At 35.6% G+C, this 26,199-nt stretch overlaps 2 protein-coding genes across 2 annotated transcripts; both read left to right on the top strand.

The window, feature by feature from the left end:
* The first annotated feature begins 367 nt into the window (after positions 1–367).
* LOC106067306 (phospholipid phosphatase 2-like) lies at positions 368–19,265 on the top strand. Its single transcript, XM_056031113.1, has 7 exons — positions 368–431; positions 1,489–1,554; positions 3,065–3,216; positions 3,860–4,095; positions 15,215–15,335; positions 16,427–16,603; positions 18,032–19,265. Exons 1-7 carry the CDS (start codon positions 374–376, stop codon positions 18,260–18,262), a joined length of 1,041 nt encoding a protein of 346 aa, XP_055887088.1. The 5' UTR covers positions 368–373; the 3' UTR covers positions 18,263–19,265.
* On the top strand, positions 4,756–13,898 carry LOC106062470 (beta-1,3-galactosyltransferase 1-like). The gene is made up of 7 exons (XM_056031112.1): positions 4,756–5,411; positions 6,485–6,695; positions 7,356–7,498; positions 9,082–9,166; positions 10,486–10,671; positions 11,090–11,241; positions 13,053–13,898. Exons 1-7 carry the CDS (start codon positions 5,209–5,211, stop codon positions 13,270–13,272), a joined length of 1,200 nt encoding a protein of 399 aa, XP_055887087.1. The 5' UTR covers positions 4,756–5,208; the 3' UTR covers positions 13,273–13,898.
* Positions 19,266–26,199: the final 6,934 nt, after the last annotated feature.

The raw sequence follows: 26,199 nt of genomic DNA, 5'->3' as shown, positions 1-26,199 counted from the left end.
CGGGTTAGAGGCGAGGCCGAACACACCAGGGTAATTCCCCCATATTTCTTCTCTGTTCAGGTGTACAGGTGTTCACCATAATAACGGTCCTTTGAGGAAGGAAGTGTGGATAATGATAAGCTTTTTGAAGCTTTCTTCTATCTTCCTTGTAATTGCAGAATTGAAGTCATTGATTAACATGCATGACTAGATTGACTCATAAAATACATAGGACGTAATTATCTTCTTTTCTGAAATAACGTCTGTAACATATAAGATAAAGCTCATTTTTTCATTCAGTAGGGCAAAAAATGGCGCGAAAAAGAAAATCTTAGACATAGAAATATAGGTCTGTGATTAAAAAATGTATCAAGTTCAAGGTTGTTTTTTAAACATGGCAGATCTTCCTGTGACTATGAACTCTGATAAAGAATCTTCGCCGTGCAATAAAAGTAAGAACGACATAGACTATCTATTGATATATGTACATATAAAGTGAAGATCTAAATTAAAAAAAAAAAGCAAAATGATCTTTATTTTAAAAATACAAAGTAACTGAAAGTAGGTTAAGGCACAATGTTGAGAATAAACAAGTAGATGTACTAGATGTAGATCTAACATAAAAACAAGATAGTTTAACATTTCTTTTTTGGATCGAATTGGATCTGATTAGATTGGTTTTGATTGAATCGGATCGGACCTTCATTAAAAAAAAAAGATCCAATATGGAGATCGAATTTACGTGGTGCACCTTCCTACCAGCTTCTAATACATTTCTTATTCGATATTCTAGATTAAATACAAAATGGAACTCCCTCTATCCAAGTGTCAATAGAGCATAAAACAAGTTGGTCTGAAGAAGTTGAAAGAAAAAGAAGCAATACAAAAAAGAATACTGTTTAAAAACAAAGCTGGTCTAAGGGAAAGAACTGCTAATTGTTGCCATTTACTGAAAATAACAGGGTTTAGCTCCCTTTCTGTTACATAAATCAAAATCAGTTAATTAGTACTAAAAGATTCACTAATTGGTATTTTTTTTATGGATTCCTACATTTCGATATGAAACAAAGTAATCGCCAATAATTAATTCATTGTTTTTTTTTTATTGATTCATGTGTTGTCAGATTCAATGAATAATTGTGCAAAGTTTTAATTAGATCCAGGAATGGAAAGTGGAGAACTAACGTGTACAATATTTAACCAGACAGACCGAGTTGATATACGCTTTGTAAAAAATGACTTACTTCACTTCATAAATCAGTTAACTTCATAAATCACAAAATATATAATCAATAGTTGAGCATACATTAAGTACGCGAAATTATTTATTTTAAAGAATGTTTGTAATTTATAAGATGAGATACCATATATATCTAAGGACTAAGTAGAGACCCAGATAGATTCATTAACAGTTAGAAGGTCAAGAGTAGATGTGATTTCTAGTGCTGTGTTTAGACCCACATTGACCTCCCAATGTTCTTTAATACCATGGACGTCTTGTCTCTTCAGGTATGCTGGCCAAAAAGTCCGTCCTCTCAGTCCAGTTTCTCTGTGATTGTTTACTCTTTGCTATACGTAAGTACGTCCAACTGGTTCCAATTTTTTAAAGACCCTATCTAACAAAGTAGAGGCAAAGCAGCGTCACAATTAACTCCCTTTTTACTGGTAAAATTTGATGTCAGTATTTTAGCTTTAAAAAAAAGTCGTTATTGAAGACAGGCGCAGAAGACGGAAAGAAAACCAACATAGACCGCCAGTGGACAAAGGCTTTGTCTGCACGAGATGCGGGAGTATAAGCAGGTCTCAACTGGCTCTGCGTAGTCATGTGAAACATCCATATATATAATTCTCTTCTTCGCTCAAGAGTTTCGACGAGAAGAAGAAGTAAAGGAAAGATCACTCTCTTATTTCTGGTTTAATTTAATAATTTATACACCTTGAATTAGCGCGGGTTTTATGTAAGTGCGGATCCTATGAAAGTGTGGGGCCCACTGCAGTCACATAGGTTGCAGTGGCCTTAGGCCGCCCCCTCAAAATAGCCGCCGGCCGACTAGTTGCATTTATTCTTAATCATCGGAATCGAAGACATCGCCATTCTTATTAAATCAACTAAATGGAAGTCTTCTCTCATAGGGGAAAACAAAGAGGAATCTGTTCTTCGGTAGTTAATGATAGCTTTTATTTATAATTACTACCGAAGCAGTGGCGTAGCAAGGTTCAAGAATATGATGGTGTCCCCCCAAATTCTCAAAGGTTGAATGGGACAAAAAAATAACAACAATCAAATAACAATCATTATGTATGTAGATGTATTTTAGAATACACTTTCATTTATCACCTTTTTACAATACCTCTATTCAAGTCATGACTTCTATATAGGACTACTGTTTCTTGGAAATGACCCTGACGATTTTCTTGGAAATTTAACAGTTACTAGATCGTTGGCCACACTGGGAAAAGTCTAGTTTTGCCGTTTTAGATTGCAAAAGTAAAAAAAAATAGATAAATTTGTATTAGCATAGAGAACGAGAACATATTTTTCTTGGTATTCGATACTCTAAATATCTAAATATTCGATATTTTAATAAAAATAAAGAGGAGAGAAATGCAGAAAAAAAAAAGAGATCACTCCTAATTTACCGTTTATCGCCCTTTTTAAAATACCGCACACACATAGAAATAGTTGTCTAATGTTTCTTGAAGACAGTTTTAAGCCTCATTATAAATGGAGGAGACTTCTCTCAGATACCCCCCTCACCCCCCCCCCTTTTTACAAAGGATGGTTGTCTGGTGGTTTTATGTGCACTCTGGACTGTCGTTTGGTGATCTCGATGGTCCTCGATTCTAACCCTGACCACTGCAACCTGTTCACGCCACACCCCGCTATCCTGCTGAATGTTTTGGCTAGGATCTATAAACCTGAAGGCACAACTGAAACATATAAAACGAAAAAACAAAAAGAGGTTTGAACAGCGCGCTCTGAGCATGCATATAGCATACAAAAAATACTGTCACTTACCATGTTAGCTTATATTTAAAAAAAATTAATGTTTTCTTTTTCATGAAACTACTGACTTGTCAACAGTAGGTATAGCACTCCTGCTCATCCGGTCCGTAGCGGAGCCCCACTTCCACGGGTTCTGGTGTGGCGACAAGTCTTTGAGTCTTCCTTATAAGAAAGATACAGTGACCACGTCACTCCTGCTGGTAACAAGTCTTGGTGGTTCATTCTTAATGGTAAGTTGAGAGCTTTCGTTGTTTTTTGTTTTTCAATTGTTTTGGTAGTTAGCCCTAAACAAATACTTAGTGTAAAGACTCTCACTGTCCAGGGCTCCAAAGTAACGCAACAGTTTAATGCTCATTAAATCATAGCTAATACTGTACAACTGGCAGCATGTAACTCTAACTGTACAAATGTTCTGCCGTGGATATCTGAACCGCCCTATAACAATTTTTATTTTATATTTGTTTGCCCCAAAGCACAAGTGTTACAAAGGCATTCATTATAAATAATAACAGTATAAAATAACATGCTCAAAATAATCAAAATGAAAACAAAAGTAATAATGATGTATCAACTCTGTTGTAGCAAGAACTCTGCTGGCTTCTCTGTACCTTGTTGAACTCACACAGTCTTGACCAGATGACAATAATGGCCTACATAGATCCAGTATAGTGACAGACGAACCATTTAATTCTTGGCAAAACTGCGCGACAGTGAAATTACTAAGGAAGCATTTTTTTTTTTACTATTTCCATTTATTCGTCTATTTTTTTTTTTCTTTTTAAAAAATGTTGTTTTTTTTTTTAAATCTATTTCTAATCTGCAAGACTTATGGTTACACCACCAATATTTTCCCCTACCTGTTTTCTCACACAGTTTGCAATCAACGAAAATTTAGTGGCAGTGGTTGAGAAGGGTCCGTTCATGGGATTGAAGAACGTTGTTTTCATCCAGTTCAAAACCTATTCCATATTTTTCTTCGGCTTCATTATTGACGTCATGTTCGTCGACGCCATTAAAAATACATTTGGCAGACAAAGACCGCACTTCTTTGATGTATGTAAGCCAGATGTTTCTCAAAGCAACTGTACAGATACAAACGGACTTGACAGGTAGGATTAACTTTTTTTTTTTTTTTTTTTCGCTTGTCAGAATTTAACAAGTTGTGTTTCATTCAGTAACTTGACCTAGACTCATACGAAGTAATGAATTGGAACAATTGAACCACAATTCAGTTTATTTTTTTCAAACTGTGGTAGGCGTGCCGCTGTGATTGGCGTATCGGTTGCGGATGTGCACTTTAAGCTATGTCACGTGATACACGAATCGATGTTTGGATCTTTCCGTTTTTCTTCTATTGACACTTTTTCATCTAAGTTTATCACTAGACGATAAACGGGAACATAGTTCAACTTTTTGTTTTAAATTGTTTTATGCCTCCTAGTTAGAGACAAACAAAAACAAAATAAAACAAATAATTATTAAAAAACAAACAAACTATATTATGGAAACAACTGTACATTTATAGCCATATCTATCAATTAAAAATATTTTTATTTCTCTTAATCAACATCGAACTAAATTGCTTATTTGCCAATAATTAATTGACTAATTGGTTTATTTTTTTTTTATTGATTCGTGTTTTGTTAGGTACAATAAATAATTGTGTAAATTTTCAACTTCACCCGAGAAGGAGTGTGGGAGAAAAAACGTGTACAAAATTTGGCACATCCAGGCTGACAGCGATTTGGTAATAAAATAAGCTATGTAAAAATAATGTAATACAAGTCGTTCGCCAGTTCGCTGTGCCACACCTGGTTTCTCAGCAGTCATTTTTGCAGTATAATCTAATATTTGTCTCAAGGAATGTGTTTGAAGTTTGAAGAGCATTGCCATAATTTACAACTAAAAAATATAGTCTAATAAAATACCCAGAAAGACACACGGCTAGAAACACAATCGTAGTGTTAATTTCCTGGAGAAACTTGTCTAACAAATTTTAAGATACCTTTAGAAACCCAAATCTTTCACACCCATAAACTCGATCGCCCGGTCGGATATCCTGGATCCACCCTCAATATGCTTTATATATAATTAAATGTTTACAGTTTTGCGCACCGACAAGAGTTTGCGAAAAGATTTTTACAGCTGAACATATTTTATACGAATTTCCCGATTACTTTTAAGTTGCATTGTGAGAGGTTTAAAGAAGTCGAAATGCAACCATGACGAGCAGTTCGGAAGGGAAGATTGCGTTCGATATTGTGGTGTCTTTTCTCAAGCGGAAATGTTCCTTGGTCTCGTGGCTCCAGTTCCTGGTGTGTCTGTTCTTCTGGTTGATGTTGTGGGTCACGATGATCGCCCTCAACGATTTGATTTTCAGAGACAGTCCGATACGTCGATTTCTGATCAGCAACTTACCTATAGTGTAAGTGTACATTATATTTATATTATTTCTTATCTTATCTTACCTTATATATTACAGATGTTTTTTTTTTCAATGTGATATAACCTAATTATACCCTAGGCTAAGTTATGTGTCAATTTAATCGTGCATGCTATTTCTTTGTATGTATTTAAGTAGATCTATATCTAGATTTAGATCAAGTCAACTTACGTATAGACAGAGTGCTCCTTCTTCCCAAGTAACATTAGATGATCAGCCAAGCTAAGTAGAGTTTAAGTCTCTAACATGCATGACAAGATTAACACATGGATACGCGTAGGACGAAATTATCTTTTGTTGTGTAGAAACGTCTGTAATTTATAAGATAAGATAATTAAATCTAGTTAACTTATTTATAAGTTAGAAAAGACTCAGCTCAAGAAAACTTATTTATATTAACTTTTCAATCTTAAAAAAAAAAAAATAAAAATAAAAAAAATAAATAGATAAATAAAAAATAATATATTATATTTTTGCCTTAAATTCCGATTTAAAATGAATATAAACATTGTTAGATCTGCACTACTTTTATTGGTTTTCTAATAATAACAGAGTGCAGCAAACATTTATAAGCTGACGCCAGCTAAACATGCTAATTGAAGGAAGATTACAGCATATTATGATACATACGTTAAGAAGTAGAAATAGCAGTATTAAGAACAAAAGACTCGTTTGAGGCACGATACACAATGTAGTCATCTTAGACATAAGGTCAAAGTCATACAACTGAGACCACGTTCCATTGTACAATTATACCATAAAGTTTAAGTAGCAATGCAAACTTACGTGCTTAGTATTGTGGTAATGGCTTCCTGGTCGGAGTGGCTTCCTGGTCGTGTGGTATGCGCTTCGGACTGTGGTCAGGAGAGCTTTAGTTCAGACCCTGCCTGATTCCTTCTCCTGCCGGCTTGCTGCCTCCCTGGAGAAAGTTTGGGATAGAAAAGGATATATGAAAAGCTAAAAAAAATTTGATTTTATTTATCTATTAATTTGAGTTAATGGCATACGTGTTGACCTGAGTTGACCTAATTGTCCATGTCTCGTTAACTTTCTAGGGACGATGATGAGTATGTCCAAGCTCGACCGATCAAATATCCCCGAGACGAGCAGACAGAAGCCCTGTTAGGCCACCCTGACCACTGCAGAGAGGTGCATTTGTTCGACGCCCTGGTGCTTGTTCACTCCGCCACGTCCCACTTTCAAAGAAGGAACGAGTACAGGATGACCTACGGAAACTTTGAGTTCACTAAACCATACAAACTGAAGGTGGGTATCCACCATACAAACTTAAGGTGGGTATCCACCATACAAACTTAAGGTGGGTATCCACCATACAAACTAATGGACTAAAAGTGACCCCCATTGCTTAATACCCATCCTCACAACCAGAGGGTTACAATGCTGAAACAAAAGTGTTTCTGTTGTTTGTATATGTGCGTATGTGTGTGAGAAAGAAAGGAGAGGTAGGGAGAGAGGGAGAGACGGAGGAAGGAGAGAAAGAGGGTGGGATTGAAGGATGGATTTGAGAGAGAGAGAAGGAGGGAAGAATGTGTCTCTGAAAAGTGCTTTGCATGTAAGACGATCGAGCGTGATAATTATCTTAATGGTAGTTAATTGTCAATCAACTCTAAAAGCTGAGAGCTTAATATCTCTTGCGTTTGGAATTCAATGTAGGTCCTTTAACTATGAGGACATATAAGCAACACTCTGGTATCTGCGAGTTTCACTGCTCATGAAGATGCAACAGCTTGCTTTCTTTTTAATTTCCTTACCTCAAGCCATTCAATGTAACACTGGAAGGACTTTTTAAAAAATGGCAATGTACTCTATTGAACAATACCCTGTCTCAAGATTTAAGAGCATTTCTATACAAAATTCCTTTTTTTTTAAACGTTTTTGAGACCCCTTCCTTTATGATACAATTAGGTTGTGTTTTTTCTGGGAATCCCCGAAGCCTCGAGCCAACAAGAGAGCATTACTACTGAACACAAGCACCACAAGGACACTGTCCAGGGGAACTTCTTGGACACCTACCAGAACTTGACCTATAAGGCCGTCATGTCATTCAGGTGTGCGTTAAATTAGCCACAGACGTGATGTATAAGTTTATAGTATATACGTTTATCATGAGTACTTTTATACAAGTTGATGGTATTTTAAAGTTTGTTTATTGCATCTAGCCTCTAATTGACGAAGGTCTTTCATAGAACGTGAAGACTGCAATGAAGACTTTAATATTTCTGTTTGGGTTTAATTTTCAATAAAAGAAATCACAAGTTTAAGCTTTTTTAAAATGTTGATTCGGAAATCCTTGTGATGAAACGATAATAAGAAATAAATGAACCACGTTGTTTAAACAATTGTCTTGTAAATAGTCAAAGATGTGCTGACTGGAACCTAACTTTATTTATTTACAACAGTGTTTCTCAAACTTTTACTTATGACTCCCTCTGACACCAAATAGTTACGTTCTCGCACCATCTCTTCTTAGCCAGATGACGTCTGGTGGAGCGCTGTAAGCTCCCCAATCAGGGTTGGTTTTTCTGCATTCTAAACTTGAGATATTCATTTTCTTGGCGTCTACAACGAATTATTACTACTTTCAATTAGTAACAAAAAAAAGGATAATTAGGGATAAAAAGGGATGATACTGTTCAGTTCTATCATAATCAGGCCTTCTGTAAACACTGCTAAACATACAACAGCACATCTAACACATCAAGAACTTGACGACAATGCTCCAAATAATCTGGTGCTTTAATAATGGTCAATTAAAACAGTCAATAGGACACTATTGGCAATACGTCAACACTAAAAATGCTATACTGTACATCACCGTACTAAACTAATAAACTCTACTGTCTCTATCTCTTCCTGGACTCGTACATTCAGTTCAGGACTCCACCAGGACCGACTTCATGGCAGACTAAGAGTCCCGGTCTTCTCGCTGTCTTGTCTTGAACTGCACTGCCTTACACACACTGTGTCTCTGGTCCACGCAGGCTTATGATGACCATAACACGGGTAATTTTCACGAGCCAGTACTGTCCCTTGCCCTTCGACATAGCACACTAAATTATCTTTCTGGCCTGTGTCACATAAGTCAGCTGATCACACACAGTTAACCCTATCGCGTCGCCAATAGGGTTACAACAATACTATAATCTGTGAGACATTCAAGGCTTTTAGATCATTACAAGATCATCACTAGGGTTCAGCAAGACATTTAAATCTATCAGTAGGCACGATTTAGTTTCTCAAACAAATGGCCAATAGAACGACTGGGATATATCACTTAAGAGACATGTGACCTTTCAGGCGTAAGGTAGACGATTTGTAGTATAAATACCATTGACTGCGCACTATGCAGGTGTATGAATATACTCTAGAATCTGTTTGGTACAAGCGTTTCAAATCCATCTTGTTGCAGACGTCCCTCGAGAGACACTGTGAAACGCCCTGCTAAGATTATAATGGGACGTCTATACGTTCATTAATTTCATAGTTTAAACATTAGATTGTGTCATTTGTACTAGATTAATACTCATATATGGGTTTGTTACTACAGGGAGACACAACAGGTTTTTTCCCCCTAAAAAATAAAGTAGACCGCCACTCTGATTTAAACCCTTAAACCTGTTTAAAATTACAGGTGGGCGTCGATGCACTGTAAAGAGGCGAAGTTGATCTTGAAAATGGACGATGACGTCATTCTGGACGTTCACAGATTTTTCGAAGTAATCTCCAAACTTGTAGTTAATCTGTCACAGTTCTGTGAAGAATGATTTTAAATTTTAATATGTCAATTAATTTACTGAATGAAAAATTTTACTTGTAACTAAATAGTTTTAAGTTTCCTTTCAATAGTTTATGCCTATGCTGAACAATAAAACCTGGCTACATCTAGTTTTCCCGACCATTTAAAAACAAGCGAATAAGTGAAACCAGACCTCCTAAACAAAACTGTTTCTTTTTAAGATGTTGTCAGATAAGTTCTCATTATATTGTATCTTTTATTTGGTAAGATAATAGCAATAACTGTTAATTTGCCAGGTCAATAATATGCTGGTCGGACAACAGGGACTGCAACTCTTAAGATTTAAGCAGAAGTCACTGAGTTTGATAACTGTACTCTGGAAAAAAATGAATGCTTTTGGTCGTTACAACAGAATTTAACACGATTTGACATCCCTACAAGCTTTCAAACTTCATATCTAGCACTGCTGGCTTTTCTAAAGGGGACTCCTTTTTGCTTGGATTTAATGAAATATTGTATTCATAACACTCCATACCAATCCATCATAGAAAAGTAATAGTATTAAATGTACCTACTATAGACGAGTACTGAGGTGTTCACACTCACTAGACGCAAAGTTGGCGTTGTTTTATAATTGGATATATACAGATTAAAGACAAGTAAAATAGCAACAATCTGTTTTTAAAAATAAAGCTTATCTTAGGGGAATAACCTCGCCCTTACTGCTAAACCTCTCAATAATATAGACGTTTTTTTTCACTTTTTCGATACCAAACAAAATAATTACTTCTAATTAATTGGTTAATTTGTAAATTGATCCATTTCTGTTGGGTCCAATAAATAATTGTTTAAAGTATCAACGTGACCCAATAATGCGAGTGGGAGAAATAGCGTTAACAATTATTTAAGGTGATAAAACTCTACAAATTTAGACAAATCTGTGAATACTGAAGGAATGATTTCCCTTTATAGTATGATGCATAATAATCAATTACCAGTGATTAATTAATTAATTGTTATTTTTTTTAATTGATTAATGAGTAAATGTACAAAGTTTAAGCTTATTCCGAAAATAGGTGTAGGAGAAATAACGTGCACAGACATTTTATCAGACAGACGGACAGACATAGATCAACAAAGTAAGTTGATATAAGCTTGGTAATAAAAATAAAATGTGGTTGTGATCTCTGTTTGTTAGAGGTCAAAAGTCATATTCTTATTGTTGTAGACACGACATGAAATAACTTTAAAGCATCTCTTGACAGAAAACCTGTTATAAAAAAATTATCACCTATGCAGGAGTTCCCGTATCCACCTCAATACCAACAAGAGTTGATATTTTGCCACATGTGGATGTTTGCGGAAGTGGAGAGAACGGGCAAATGGGGCATCTCGCTACTGGAATATGGACAAGACTACTACCCACCCTACTGTAGTGGATTTTTCGTGGTCATCATGCCAGCCATTGTGGAAGATATTTATCAAGTATGTTGTAATTACCTTCGACAAGTCGGAAGTTTGAACTACACGGAAAGGTTTAGTTCAAATCTTGCCGAAACAATATTTTTATACATTGTACCTTTTTCATTTTTCTTTACAAATCGGATTGCAATTAAAAATTGGACATGTATAAAACTAATCCAAAGCTATCAATTTTGACAATGATCTCATACAGAAATTTCAGAATAAATTATTCAACTGTTTATTTCCCAACGATCCTACTAAATCCCTTAAAACTGTGAAAAAGTAATCAGCTAATTTGTATTAATTCTCTAAGCTGACCTAGCAGAAGTGACATAACAAAGACAGATTTTTCAACAGTATCAGAATTGGATTTTCAACAATCAAATTTTAATAAAAATAAGTCTTCTAGTTTTCCTAAACGAGTTTCTTCTTTCAACAGGCAGCCAAGGCAACGCCCTTTCTCTGGCTGGACGATGTCTTCATCTACGGAGTCGTCAGGGAAGAAATGCATTTTGTTCAGATCGTTCACCTTGACGAAGTGGCTTACCGACAGGAACACTACAGGGACTGTTATAAAGCCTATGGGTACAGGTGGGGTATAGGCTTGCCTGGTCGAATAGTCCAGCAGGGGATCGGTACAAAAGCGCTATTATCCTTATGAACGGGTTTTATCCACTGGACAGGCGTAGACAGAGAGCTCTTCATCCCGAGTCCTGTTCTGAAGGCTCCGCAATATTGGCGACCATTTCAGTTATTCGGTCATACCATATAAGTGGTGCACTTCCTCTGGATCCGACCCGCTCGCTATACGCGGCCGAAGACCGCGCTGACCATATGGAGGACCTCCATAAAATGCCAACTCGCCCACTTAAAGGCGTCCCCTTGTGGAGCGGCGTGGCGGACTTGGTGGTCTGGTAGTCAGCTCTCTGTTCCATCCTTAGCCTGGAAGAGAACAAAATCTCAGCCAAGGTGACCCAACGGAGGCTGTGTTTTCTTCGTATTTAGGCTTACCAAGTATTTGTTGCTAAAAAGAAAATGTTATACAGTAATAATTTATATATATATGTAAAGGTAACGCTACAATTAGCACACCTAAACCGATGTGGGTGTATTATATGCTTACTGTAAAATATGAAACAAACACATTTTTTTTAATTAAAAAAATGAGGGTAATTTTTAATAAAAAATGTATAGAGCTTTTAACTACAATATAAATACAAGCGAAATAATGATACTTTAAACAAGAACATCTTGTCCTTTAGAGATTTAAGTCACTCAGCTGTGTTGATAAATAGCTTGCTTTTAGTGTACATTAGTCCTATGGGTTTGCCTTTCAGTTAGAGACTTAAGAAAACATTAAGAAACTGGAACAGACACAAAATAGAGCAGTGAAATTCATAACAAACGAATATTCACATTTCACTAGAGTAACACCTTTAGTAAAATCACTAAATTTAGAAAGCCTTCAGAACAGAAGACTCAAAAGTAAAGTAGCAATTATACATAAAACACTGAACCATAATCTTCAAATACAAAAACGAAATTTAATAAAATACTCTGAAAGACACAAAGATAAAGGCACATTCCTTGTCCCATATGCTAGGACAAATTTGTACAAATACTCCTTCTTCCCTAGTGCTATTAGAGCATGGAATGGGTTGCCTGAGCTAGCCAGGAAAACCAGTGACTTGGCAGAGTTTAAGTCATTGGTTAATATGCATGATTAAATGCATGACGCGTAGGACGTAATCATCTTCTTTTTTGAAGTATCGTCTGTATTATATAAGATAAGATAAGACTTTATGAGTTCATTTAGTCCTATTGGTTTGCCTTTCAGTTAGAGACTTTATTAGCTCACCTAGTCCTATTAGCTTGCATTTCATTTAAAGACTTTATTAGCTCATCTCTCAAGTTGACATTTTGCAGTCATTTCTTGTACTGGACAAAACAATAATCAATAAAAAAAAATAACCAACTAGTTAATTAACTATTTGGTCAATAATTATTTTCTTTGTTATCGAACAAATAAAAGAAATCGTATTTGACTGATGTGGTGATATATGTTGAATTAGTCCTCTTGAGGAGGCTTGAGCCTTGAGTCAACAATTATTTGTATGCATTTAAAAAGCGATTACGGTAACTTTTACCCAGATACCCCCCCTTTCTTCCACCCACCTTTCCCCAACTGGACCAGACATGTGATAGAACCATAGCGCATTGAGAAAGCTAAAAGCATGAAATAGCGCTAAACAAAAATAATTGGTAAAAATATTTCTAATCGCACAGATTTACTATTGTCAGCGTTGATCTATTACAAATTTAATCGCATGACTGATCCAAACTGATATAAGTACACTTAATTTGAGCTTTTTTTAAAAAAATAATGTTTTCTTGTTTCTCAGGTGTAAATACTATGTTACTGTGCTCGGCAAGTCAAAGACCTTCGCCCAGGAGATGCTGACCCTCAGGGCGGACAGATTAAGGACTCTCTACTCTTCTGATGCTACCCTTACCTGCCCCGCCATCTTGTTTGACCCCTTTCTTAACAGTGCCCCAGGTGTAGCAGAGCAAATACCTATATCGAAAAAGCAATTAGGCCTACCTCAGAATAGGTCTATCTAATCTATTGACTTATCCTTTTGTTAATTCACTAATGGATAGTAAATGACAGTTAAAAAGACTAACATTTTTGTTCGACCTTCTCTACTAATAAACAAAACAAAGGAATTGTGAGCTCTATTGAAGATTTTGGCTTAGCATTTCCCTGTCAATGTGACCTATATTTGTTTGATATCAATCCAGGGCTATCTGGGACAGGTCTATCTGGGACAGGTCTATCTGGGACAGGGCTATCTGGGACAGGGCTATCTGGGACAAGGCCATCTGGGACAAGGCTATCTGGGACAGGTCTATCTGGGACATAGCTATCTGGGAGAAGGTTTTCAAGCTGCCTTTGAGGGTTCAGCAAACACAACTCAGTTCGAGTCGGGATTCGATCTGGAGCCCCCTTGTTTTAACTAATACTATCAACCATATAGTTCTAATAATACCAACCAAATGATTTAACTAATATTACCAACCAAATGTTTAACAGCAATGAAAATTAATAAATGCAAAGAGGACATGTGAATTGTGTAAAAGTTTTCTTTTGTCTGTCTGTCTATCTGTCTGTCTTACTCTCTCTCGTTCTCTCCTTTTCTTGAGTTTGGTCACATATATGTCCTCAATAAAGATACCTATAAATATCACATATTTTGTTGTTATTGAGTATGTGGTATATTTCTATGTCATTTTTTCACCAAATTTTTATTGATCCATTTTTGTTTAAATTTTTTAGTTAATGAAATTTATCAAAAGTAAATCAATAAACGTTTTCTTCAATTCTTTGGTCAGTTTCCTTTCAGTTCTTACTCTTTGTAATTTATATCTGTCTTCACCATGGATGCGATATTGCCTCCACAAGCCTCATAGTAAGCTCCTAAAACAAAGGTCAGAGCCCAAAGGAACTCAACTTTTACTCAACTATTGTTTTTACAAAGCATATATCAACTCCCTTTGTCTAGCAAAATGTTTGTACATGTTATTTCTCCAACACCCATTTTCGGATCAAGTTAAAATATTAAGCAATTATTTATTGTACCCAACGAAACATGAATCAATGTTTTTTTTTTTAAATTAACCAACTAGTCAATTTAGTATTAGTAATTAATCTTTTTGTTTGATATCGAATACGGGAAACAACTTCCACATTACTGAGCGATATAGTTTAAGTGCGGAGTTATTTCCTTGGGATAAACTTTATTTTTAATAAAATATTTTTTAAATATTTTATTTGTTTTGTTTTAGAAAATGCTGTAGAACATAGCCAATAGAAAGAAACATGTGACATTAATAATTACTTCAAGCTGTACACATTAACTGGCGTAAGAACAACAATTTGGATCATATTGGAGATCAATAGTTAATATTCATTCACACATAAACTAATCTAATTAAATAGTACTCAAGCCTCTTTAAAAGCCTCAAACCGTTACATAAAAGTGCAGTATCAATTGATGCTGTTTTTACTCACTCTAGGAATGAACTCAAATTTGCGTTTTTCAAAGTATATCTTTACCATTATAAGAATACTTGGGCCCTACGACTCATTTTTTTACCTTCTCTTTTAAATCAATATTATTTCTATAAAATGATGTATGTTGCTGGAAACTACTAAGAATATGGATTGAGTATAAGTAACACACTTTCTTCTAAATAAAAAAAGTTATTTCAAAGCACGTGCATTCTTGCACTGCCGGTATGTTTCCTGAGTATCCATTGCTGATACAACATTTTAATAGCTTCAGATCCCAACCAAAGAAACATGAGAAACAAGGTTATATAAGTTTTGAATTATAAACGTAAAAGTGGTGTGGTTAGTTTTCATATATTGTTGTTGCACTAACAGTCGTAAGCCATCGAGACATTAAAAATAGATTAAGAATAGAAAGTCTATGTTTAATTGTGTACTTCGTCTGTTGATAACACCGTTTCGCTACTGTCCTATGTCCTTCCTTATCGGCAGATATATTGAAGAGTACACGTGTACCAATATGTTGGCTACAGAGAAACAAATGAAGGACATTTACATGTCATTCCCATCTGGACATATGGCCGTGGCTACGTACAGCGCCATCTATATTGTGGTTGGTAATGTTTCCATTGTGTTGAATTAACTATGTGTAATTAAGTTTTAGAAATTAAGTTTTTATTCAAAGGGGGTGGGGTGGGATCTTTAAGACCAGTGACTTGGCAGAATTTAGGTCATTGGTTAATATGCATCACTGAATGCATGACGCGTAGGACGTAATCATCTTCTTTCTTGAAGTAACTTCTATATTATATAAGATAAGACAGTAGGTACGATATATGGGACAGATTAAGAATGAAGAATAGATTGTTTCGTTTTTTTTTTCTATGGAGTGTAGAGTCCAGTCAGCTGCCTGGTCGAGCTGTATGTGCTACCGACCGTCAACTCTATGTTCCCAAGTCAGCAGCCAGCCCCAACCGTCATGCGGGAGGTTTGGGATAGAACTTTATAATCTCACTTAAGTGACGTGGAAAAAAGGGGAGTGGTGGAGAGGCCATTCATGACAGACTGACTTTATTAATTGTTGATAGTTATTTGAGCATATGACTGTACATATGTGTATATCAATGAGCACTATGTTGGAGAAACATGCTGACCTGTAGTATATTAATACATTAGTTGCTGACCAATGAGTTTCATGACTGATCTTGCTTACCATCTTCCCTTCTATTTTTAGCCTCTCTAAAATCAGCTTCTCCAATTGACAAAAAAAGAACTATGACGCTTTTTAAAAAAAAATTCCTTGGCTATTTTTAGTACTATTTGGAATTTTCTGTTGTTTCTCGAAATGCCAATATTTTGTTTTTTGTGTTTCACAATTAAAACAAAGCTTGAATTGGACCTTGACGCATTTTATAACGTGAGAGTTTCTCTGAAAAACTGTATTTCTGTTACCATTAAACTGTATTTCTGTTACCATTAAACTGTATTTCTGTTACCATTAAACTGTATTTCTGTTACTATTAAACTGTATTTCTGTTACCATTAAACTGTATTTCTGTTACCATTAAAGCTGTATTTCTGTTACTATTAAACTGTATTTCTGTTACCATTAAACTGTATTTCTGTTACTATTAAACTGTATTTCTGTTACTATTAAACTGTATTTCTGTTACCATTAAAGCTGTATTTCTGTTACCATTAAAGCTGTATCTGGAACTTCGGATGTCCGCAACAGTTTCTTATTTCCTACGTCCTGCAGTCCAGTCCATTGTACTTCTGCTCTGCTTACTGTGCGGCGTGACAAGGATCACAGACCACAAGCATTTTCCCAGTGACGTCATATTTGGGGGACTCCTTGGAGGGCTTGTCGCTTGTGCTGTGGTAAACAAACGTTATCTTTTCTTTTTTTTAAGTCTTGAATTTTATTCAGAACGCAGAATACTTATTTTAAAATGTATATTTTAGCGTATTAGATATTGCGCAACAATACCAGACACTGGGTGTGTTTAGCCCCAACTCATTACTTACAATTGTATATAGTACTTCGTGTTAAAAATAGAAATATCCGACTTCAAGATATAATTACATCAAAGTTTAAAGCTATATGGTAATGAAAACATCCTGAAACTCCCAAAGTAGATGCTAACTTATTGGAGAGAAGACCTGTACTAAATGCTGGCCCCATTTATGTAGAGCTGCACAGCGCAGCTTATCTTAGATATGAGATGAGTTGAGGACACGGTGGCTGAGTGGTTAAGCACTTGGTTCCTGGGTTCGAATCTCGTAGAATTTTGAATTTTTCGGGCTATTAATTATTTTTCCAACTATATACATTAGCTGTCAAATATCTATGAACATCGTCGGAGCCGTTTTCGAGATCTGAGTTCAACCAGGTTTTTAAGTCCACCCACCCAGAAGGTTTTAATTTTCACGAAATTGAATAGAGGTATTGTAACAAATTTAAGCTTTGAACCCAATCAGATGAAAATAAAGTCTAAAAGTAAAACTCAATATCCCTCGCTTCTCCCTTTGTCTTCAGAACCTTTAAGGGCATCACACGTGATCTGTTGACCGATTTCTCCATTCCTCTGTCTTTTGCCTCGACTAGAATCTCTCTCAATAAAAGGCTTGTCCGTTCTTTCATTTGGTCTTTGCCATCGCATCACTCAGTCATTTCTGGAACATCTATCTATCTATCTATCTATCTATCTATCTGTCTGTCTGTCTGTCTGTCTGTCTGTCTGTCTGTCTGTCTGTCTGTCTGTCTGTCTGTCTATCTATCTATCTATCTATCTATCTATCTATCTATCTATCTATCTATCTATCTATCTATCTATCTGTCTGTCTATCTATCTATCTATCTATCTATCTATCTTTTCTATCTATCTATTCTATCTATCTATCTATCTATCTATTCTATCTATCTATCTATCTATCTATCTATCTATCTATCTATCTATCTATCTATCTATCTATCTATCTATCTATCTATCTATCTATCTATCTATCTATCTATCTATCTATCTATCTATCTATCTATCTATCTATACATCTATCTATCTATCTATCTATTCTATATATATATATATATATATATATATATATATATATATATATATATATATATATATATATATATATATATATTGTATATTGTATATATAAATTAAATAGATAAATTAAGCATTCTATTGTTTTCTTCATGTCGTTCGAGTGGTAACGAATATTTTAAAGCTGCCTATAGATCTAGTATAACTCTCCCATGTGAGAGATAATTAAGAAAAATCTCTTTTTTTTTGTTCTGTACAGTTTTACAAAATCGCATGGAATGTTATACCCAGTCCACTACCAGAGAAAATGGCCTCTCAGTTGATCTCTATGGCAACAGCACAAGGAGGGGCAATGGATGCAACGGGAAAGTTCTCCTCACAACCAGTGGATCCACCTTTGATTGTGATTAAAGAGACTCGTTCTCAGCTAACTGGTTCCTCCTTCGGGATTGACTCTAATAAGGTTACCACTAAGATGTCACCCTTATGAATGCTATTTAAAGTGACTCCTGTGAAGTGATCCCTTCAATGTGACCATTGACCATTATAAAGTTACCCTTAGGAAGTGACCCTATGAGGTTACCCTTATGTTGTGACCCCTATGATTCCCTTATGAAGCGACCACTATTAAGGAAGAGCCACCTATGATGTGAATACCGTATGAAGTGATCCTATGATGTGAATGCCCTATGAAGTGACCCTATGATGTGAATGCCCTATGAAGTGATCCTATGATGTGAATGGCCTATGAAGTGACCCTATGATGTGAATGGCCTATGAATTGACCCTATGATGTGAATGGCCTATGAAGTGACCTATGATGTGAATGGCCTATGAAGTGACCCCATGAAGTGAACCCAGCGAATTGATTCATATGCTTGTTACGTTGTAAGACATTATGCTCTTGTGAATTTCTTTATTGCTACACCTCACTCCCGTTTTCCAAGTGATTTGTATCGAACTCTAATTGATCATCAATACATGATCTCAGGAGCCATCATTTGTCTATGTTCATTACGATGCTTAATGCCTCATCCTAAGTAAGTTCCGTCCATTCTTATATTTATGCCTGACTCATTCCGACTTATGATGCCATCATTCAGTGTTATGTCAAACTATTATATTATTGTGCAATAGTATTTAGAATGATCATGATTGTAACTTATTTTAAAATATATTTCTTCAAATAGATGATTGATTATGAATGAATGTTGTACATTTTGTGTCGTTATTAGACATTGGAGTGTATCGGTGTTGCAGAAATAACGTGTACAAACATTTTACCAGACAGAGAGACAGACAGTAAATTGATAAAAGCGTTCTAAACACACATTTATTATGGCTAGTCTAGATCTATCTATTGACTGATTCAAAATAATTGATATAATGTCACCTGACACAAGCCTTGTTTAAAAATATAGATATATATTTTGATTTACACGTTGTAAAAGAAAGAATGACCAATGGACGTCAATAAATCGAAATAAACATTGGACTATGACACATTTTTCTTCCTTGATTATAGTCATCAATCCCTTAAGGGGAAATAACAAAATATATAAATTCGAAAAAAAATAATCTCCAAGAGTTATGGGCCGCCAATGTTACTCTCTGTCTCTCTCTCTCTCTCTCTCTCTCTCTCTCTCTTGTAAATTATGTAAAATTCAGCTCTTAGTTACATAATTTTACATTTAACGAAATGTTTTATTGTTCTAACATTCATCAAGTAGAATAAAAATCATGAGCTGAAAATAAGGTTATTTCCCTTATATCTTAGGAAGAGTACGTTCGCTTGCATGTCTGGTAGGAGGCGCGGTGGCTGAGTGCTTTGCTTCCGAACCGCAGCGTCACTGGTTCGAATCCTGGTATTATTTATTTCGGTTTCGTTAGGGCACCTCTGAGTCCAACCAGCTGTAATGGATGCTTGACATGGGTTTGTCGTTTTACTGGCCACATGACACTCTCGATAACCGTGGGCCACAAAAATCAGTTGACCTTTACAAAGGGGAAAGCTGGTAGCTAGAGCATACGTTGGAATATTGTGCTAATCTCCATAGAAGGCCCCATCAAAATAGGATTATTGAATCTTACTACTATAAGACGTGTTAAAACAAGATTACATATCAATATCTCCTTCATGGATTCACTGTTTGGAAAGTAATGCAGATAAAAAAAAGCAAGTCTCGATATTGTCAGTATTGTCAGTAATAAACTATCAATATTACACGTTCACCTGGATGTATTATAAGATATCATTACTACAGGATGACCATAGACATAAATAAATATAGACTGGAAAAAGGAAATAACTTCATGTAACTTGAAAACATGTACATGTACATTCGGATTTCCGAATTCTGAAAAATTGAAAACTTGCATGATCTTCAGTCTTAGAGATTAAACAAAACTCATAGACATAAATAAAGTACACAAAATTGCAAGTCACAAATTTTCGTTTCATAAAACTCTTTTATCGGCCAGTCTATATTTATTGATGTCTATGAGGATGACACTGTTTTTGTCTATAAATGTATAAGCTCTATATTGACCTCCAAATCTCTAGGCATATTTTAATAATCTTTTATTTCCGGCTCAAACTAAGAGTGACTCCATATTTGTTTTTTTAATGCCATTTAAGTGTGTGTTTTTTTAAACAGTCACACTTTCTTTACAAAACAAAATATATTGGCGATGTGGAGGGAGTTTTGGGGGAAGGAGCGTTTAAAATTTCGGTGTCTTATTTTTAATTTACTTAATTCGATACTTTAAAAGTGTTTCTGCTAGAGTAAGCAGTTAGAATTTTGGCATTGTATTGGACCATTGTGAAACTAGACGCTTTCAGGTTCACTGTCAAACTAGACGCTCTCAGTTTCACTGTAACAACTGTTAGCTATGGCTCTGACTCGTAGAGAAGAAAAAAAGCAAACTCAGATAAAGGGCTTTCAGGTCGTATTCATCTCACCAAAAGAAGTTCTGTGATATTTGAAAGATGCGCATACAAAAGTAGGTCCGTAGGTATGTAAAAAAATAAATCAATAAATAAATAACTGTAAGCATCCAAAGGCTGCGTAATGTGTCTAAACTCAATTCTCAAGTCACTGACTTGCATCTTATACAAGTACACATCACACACTGACACAAGCACGTACATCAACTTTAGAATTACACGGACACACACACACAAACCACGCTATACTCTATTCACGCCACTTCACTGCTGTGCAAGGCGTTTAACTTAAGCAAACTTGAGTCTAGAACTGAACTCTGTTGACTTTATGAGGGAAATGAATTGAAGGACTTTATTTGCTGTTTCTCATATTCCCACTTCCCATTTCAATTTTTTCCAAACCTCTTTCAGTTCTTACAGCCTAGGGACTAAAAATAAACTCCCCTAATAGTCGACATACTGACATTTCGTTTGTCCATACCCGAGACTCTAACCAAAGTCTCTTCCCCTCGCTGCCACTAGTTTTCTAGTTTTGTATTATACATATACATATAAATTTAAAATAGTAGGCCTATACTTTGTCATCTTCAGTCACTTTTATCAGTTTTATATAGTCATTGAGGGTTAGCATCTACTGACATTGCTGCTCCCAGGTATTGCACAGCAAAATAAAAAAAAAATGCATGCACCTTTAAGACTTATTGCTGTGATAATGGTTATACCTGAGAAATAACTCAGTTTCATGGATGTCGTTAAACTTGCAATATAATGATCGGGAGTTTAAGTCTAGGTCATCTAGCTTGCGCTATTCAGATTTTCAAAGGTGCCAGGGTCTTGTCAAACAATGTTGTTTCCCCAAAGTAAATATATGTGATCCTGTAAGTATAGAATAGTTAGTTGATTATATATTTTTATAGATAAAAGGTTTATGTCGCTGACTGTTGTACGTAAAGTTGGGAAATAGTCAGTTTTAATCTGAGTGTTATCCTTTAGTTACATGAACTTGAATGTCTTCATTCGGCGTGTACTGGGGGGGGGGGTCATTGTTTTTGAGTTGAGATGTTATCTAATGACATAGATGTAATGTACATTCTATAATATTTACGAAATCATGTTTCTTTCTAGTTCTTTATACAAAATTATTTTTTTATTATTATGTTTCGTCAAGTTACTTCAATGTATTTGGTCTTTGAGCTAAAACGTGAAAGAAATGTTAAGAAAGAATTAGGTATAGATGAACTGATAGTTGAAATAAAGAAAACAAAAAGTCAATGAAGAGAGAAGCGAAGACAGTCTGACAATTGGAAACTTTAAAAAGGAAATATATGATTCTTGTTTCGAATATAAAAATCAAGTCATGTGTGACCTATTTTACAATAACCAAACTGCAAAGCTTTCCAAAGATCTCAGTATAAATCATAGACTATATATAGTCAATTGTAGTATATGGTATAAATAAAGCAAGCTACATAATATTTGTAAAAGAGAAAAACTCTATGTGATTCCGGTGTAGGTTTCAACGCATGTGTTCACAGTTGAATTGCTAGACTCCTAAAGATTAAATTGAGAATTTTTTCAACGTCTATTGGGATCAAATATAGGGCTAGGACTAAAGACAAATTAAATTTGGGTACAGAAACAGACTCTGGAGTACATATTAATTTAAGCGACCTAATGTCTGTAAAATTGTCGAAGATCTCCGTATAAATACTAGACATATTGACGTTACATATATGAGGACTGAGGTTATGCTATCCATGAGACTAGGCTCATGGACTTGACTTTCTTGACTTAGAAGAAAGTTATAATTCTTGTTTCCCATCTCTAAGGGCATTAAGTACATTAAGAGACGTGCTATGCTTAATTATAGTGCATAAATTGTGAAAACGGCATCATCAATAGTTGAGCATCTCTGTCCTCAGTATCAATTTGTGTGCGAATGTATATAATCCGGCTCAAAATTGAATGAGAGAGAGAGTGAGAGAGAGAGTGAGAGAGAGAATGAGAGAGAGAGTGAGAGAGAGTGAGAAAGAGAGAGTGAGAGAGAGAGAGAGTGAGAGAGAGAGTGAGAGAGAGAGTGAGAGAAAAAGAGAGAGAGTGAGAGAGATAGAGAGAGAGAGAGAGAGAGAGAGAGAATTAGAGAGAGAGAGTGAGAGAGAAAGAAAGAAAAAGAGAGTGAGTAAGAGTGAGAGAGAGAGTGAGAGAGAGAAAGAGTGAGAGAGAGAGTGAGAGAGATTAAGTCAATGAAGAAATAAAGATTGACTATTGACTATTTCAAGCAATGTGATGTTCTTGACAGAGAAACGTGTACTTACTCCTCACAGCTTATCTTATAATTTACAGACGTTATTTCAAAGCAAAGATGGTTTCGTCTTACGCGTTCCATGGGTTAATCAAGTCTTGCATGTTAATCAAGGACTAAGGCTCTCTTAAGCCGATTGTTTTCCTGGCTGATTTAGGCAACCTATTTCATTCTCTAAAAGCACTAGGGAAGAAGGAGCATTTTTATGGATTCACCCTAGCATACGAAAAAAGAAATGTGACTTTATCTTTGAGTCTTTCTAAGTATTTTATTAGGTTTTGTTTTTACATTTCTAAATTATGGTTCAGTGTTTAATGTCCTTATTGCTACTTTACGTTTTAGTTTTCTGTCCTGAAGCGTCTCTAAATTTAGTGATTTTAGTAGTGAATCTTTACATTAACTGTTGTACATCGTAAACAAAATTCTAGCTACATATTAGTTAATTAGAAATATGTTTATTTATAATGGATGAATTTAATCACCCGTCAAAGAGTAATCCCAAATAATTAGATTTGACAACCCCAGCCCCCCCCCTTCCCCCACTCTTGCTAATTTTATAATCATTAGAAAAATCTATTTCCATGTATCCAACTTAATTTTTAATTTACGCGTGCAGCCCAGAGAAATGCAAATGAACCTCGCTCGTGGATCAACTGAACTTTGTGTTCAGGGCGTGTAGTAATGGCAAGCTCTAGCAGTCATCTGTCACACAGGCCTGCTCTGTTTAAGTAATAAAAAAAAGTCAGCCCTTACTGCAAGAAGAGGTTCCAAGGTCTTACTAGAGCTGTTTAGTCGTAATGAAAACAATAATCAAATATAAAGAACAAACAAGAAAACATTAAAAATACTTTTTTAATTAAGACAATATTTCCCTTATGAGTGAGTCTGGTGTGAATGTACATTTTGTTTCTTTCTAGTTACGATGGTTTGTTTGGTGTAATGCACAAATTGTAAGAAAAATTTCCATATGGACAATAAAGATTATTATTATTATTATTATTATGCAACTTATTGAGCGATTGTTTTTCTCTTAAAAATTAATGAATGTCAAATTACAATTTTTTTAACCCAGCCCCTTAACCCCCTCTCCCCAAGAAAGAATCCTGGTTAAGCGAATGTATAGATCAAGTACATCTTTTATAATGAATTTAGGTCATATATGCATGACTAAATGCATGACGCGTAGGACGTAATCATCTTCTTTTTTGAAGTAACGTCTGTATCATATAAGATAAGATAAGAAATTCCAATAATAACATGTAGATCTAGACTTTGAAGCCAATGCGCAAAATTTTCCTGAACATTAATTTATTAAACTCTTGAACAATGGCTGGGTATCAAAATCGGCCCGAGCATTTCTATATAATCCGGCCCAAAATTGAATATTATATGTTGGGCATCCATAGAGGCTTACCTGTCTTCAAAATCATGTTAAATTTGATAATGTATCGATAACTGTAGGACACGTGCATACAGTGGACTCTATGTCATTAAAAGAAATATATAGATCTATATTCTTATGTTGATTTTTAATTTGTAATTGTGAATACCCTAAAAAGATGAAGCCTGCAAATAGCAATTTCTACTGAATAGGCTTTTATTAATAAGCCGAAAGATATGTTAAGATTAAATTAGTATTACACTGTCGAGCCTGTAAAATATTTTTTAAACGAATTTCAAAGGGTCACATTTATAACAGAATGTTATAAAACTTTTTAAACAATTTCGTACGTGTCATAATGCCCCTTTCGGCCCATTTGGGTACTCGCTCACCGGGCGTTTGCCCGAAAGCCCATATACCAGTCCGCCCCTGCTCTTGAATCAATAACGCCTTACATTTAGAAATTCCCGAAAGTGATAGTCCTTTTAAGAACGCAATAGTCCTTTCCAAAACCGATATAGGATCAAGTTATTTTCACTTTGAAAAATTATAACGGTCAAACTAGAGTTTTCCCCTGTGGTCGATGAGCTAGTCATTCTTTTCACAGCAAGATACATCAGCAAGATACATCAGCAAGATACATCAGCAAGATACATCAGCAAGATACATCAGCAAGATACATCAGCAAGATACATCAGCAAGATACATCAGCAAGATACATCAGCAAGATACATCAGCAAGATACATCAGCAAGATACATCAGCAAGATACATCAGCAAGATACATCAGCAAGATACATCAGCAAGATACATCAGCAAGATACATCAGCAAGATACGTCAACTGTTAAATTTCTAGGTAAATCGTTAGAGCCATTTTTGAAATCAGCGTCCGCCCACCCTCCATGAAGGAGCGACTTGAATAGTGGTATTGTAGAAACTATATTTCACATAACGAAATGTACAAAAATACGATCATCGTGACTATTAATTGGTATTGAACATAAAATGCTCCAACAAAAGAGGCGCTTAATGAGCAAGATGAATTCACAGTGTAAAATAGCAGGCATCGACATGTCATATCAGTTTGAAGCTATTTTTAAATAGCGCTCCGAATATTGAAATCGATAATCAAAATATTTAATCAGACTTATTCTTCCTCCGATTCGTTGTCTCTAGGCGCAGGATCAGGCGGCCGACTCTTCGATTAGAACATGGTGTGCGACAGAGAGGTAAGGGAGGGGTGGGATGGGACATTTTGAAATGCGATCATGGTTCTCACATGAGTGTTTTTCTAGAAAGTCCACAAGAGCAGCTTTTAACATCCTGATATCGGTAATAGAAGTAGAATGTATTGAGAGCAGAGACGGACTTAGCAGTGCGCGGGGGCCGTGGAAATGTGACATATCAGGGCTACGAAAATGTGTAGCATAGGCTGACGGTGACAAGAGATTCTCTTTATACCCCCCCTACCACACACCCAGGGCGCAGGGGCCTTCGGAGATTACCCCACTTGCCACCCCTTTAGGCCGCCTCTGACAGTGTAAAAGAAACAAAAATTGATTTTAAAAGATTCGAAAACTCTTTTAGAGATAAAAGCATTGAACACCTGCAGAAAGACAAGGGATGCAGTATTTCCAGTCGGAACGCAGCTCCAGCCGAGACTTACATACTTTGCCACAGCCAACGAAGATATAACCATTTTGTACCGGTGGGCGATTTAGACTTTCTTATCGCAATCTACGTCTGACCTCGGCAGTAGATTTTCTTTTGGCCTCAAATGTGCGTTCCGCGGGCTTT

This window comes from Biomphalaria glabrata, chromosome 5 (genome assembly GCF_947242115.1).
Source record: "Biomphalaria glabrata chromosome 5, xgBioGlab47.1, whole genome shotgun sequence".
Lineage (NCBI taxonomy): Eukaryota > Metazoa > Mollusca > Gastropoda > Planorbidae > Biomphalaria > Biomphalaria glabrata.
Note: the sequence above shows the minus strand (reverse complement) of the source record. Positions and strands in the feature narration are given on the sequence as shown.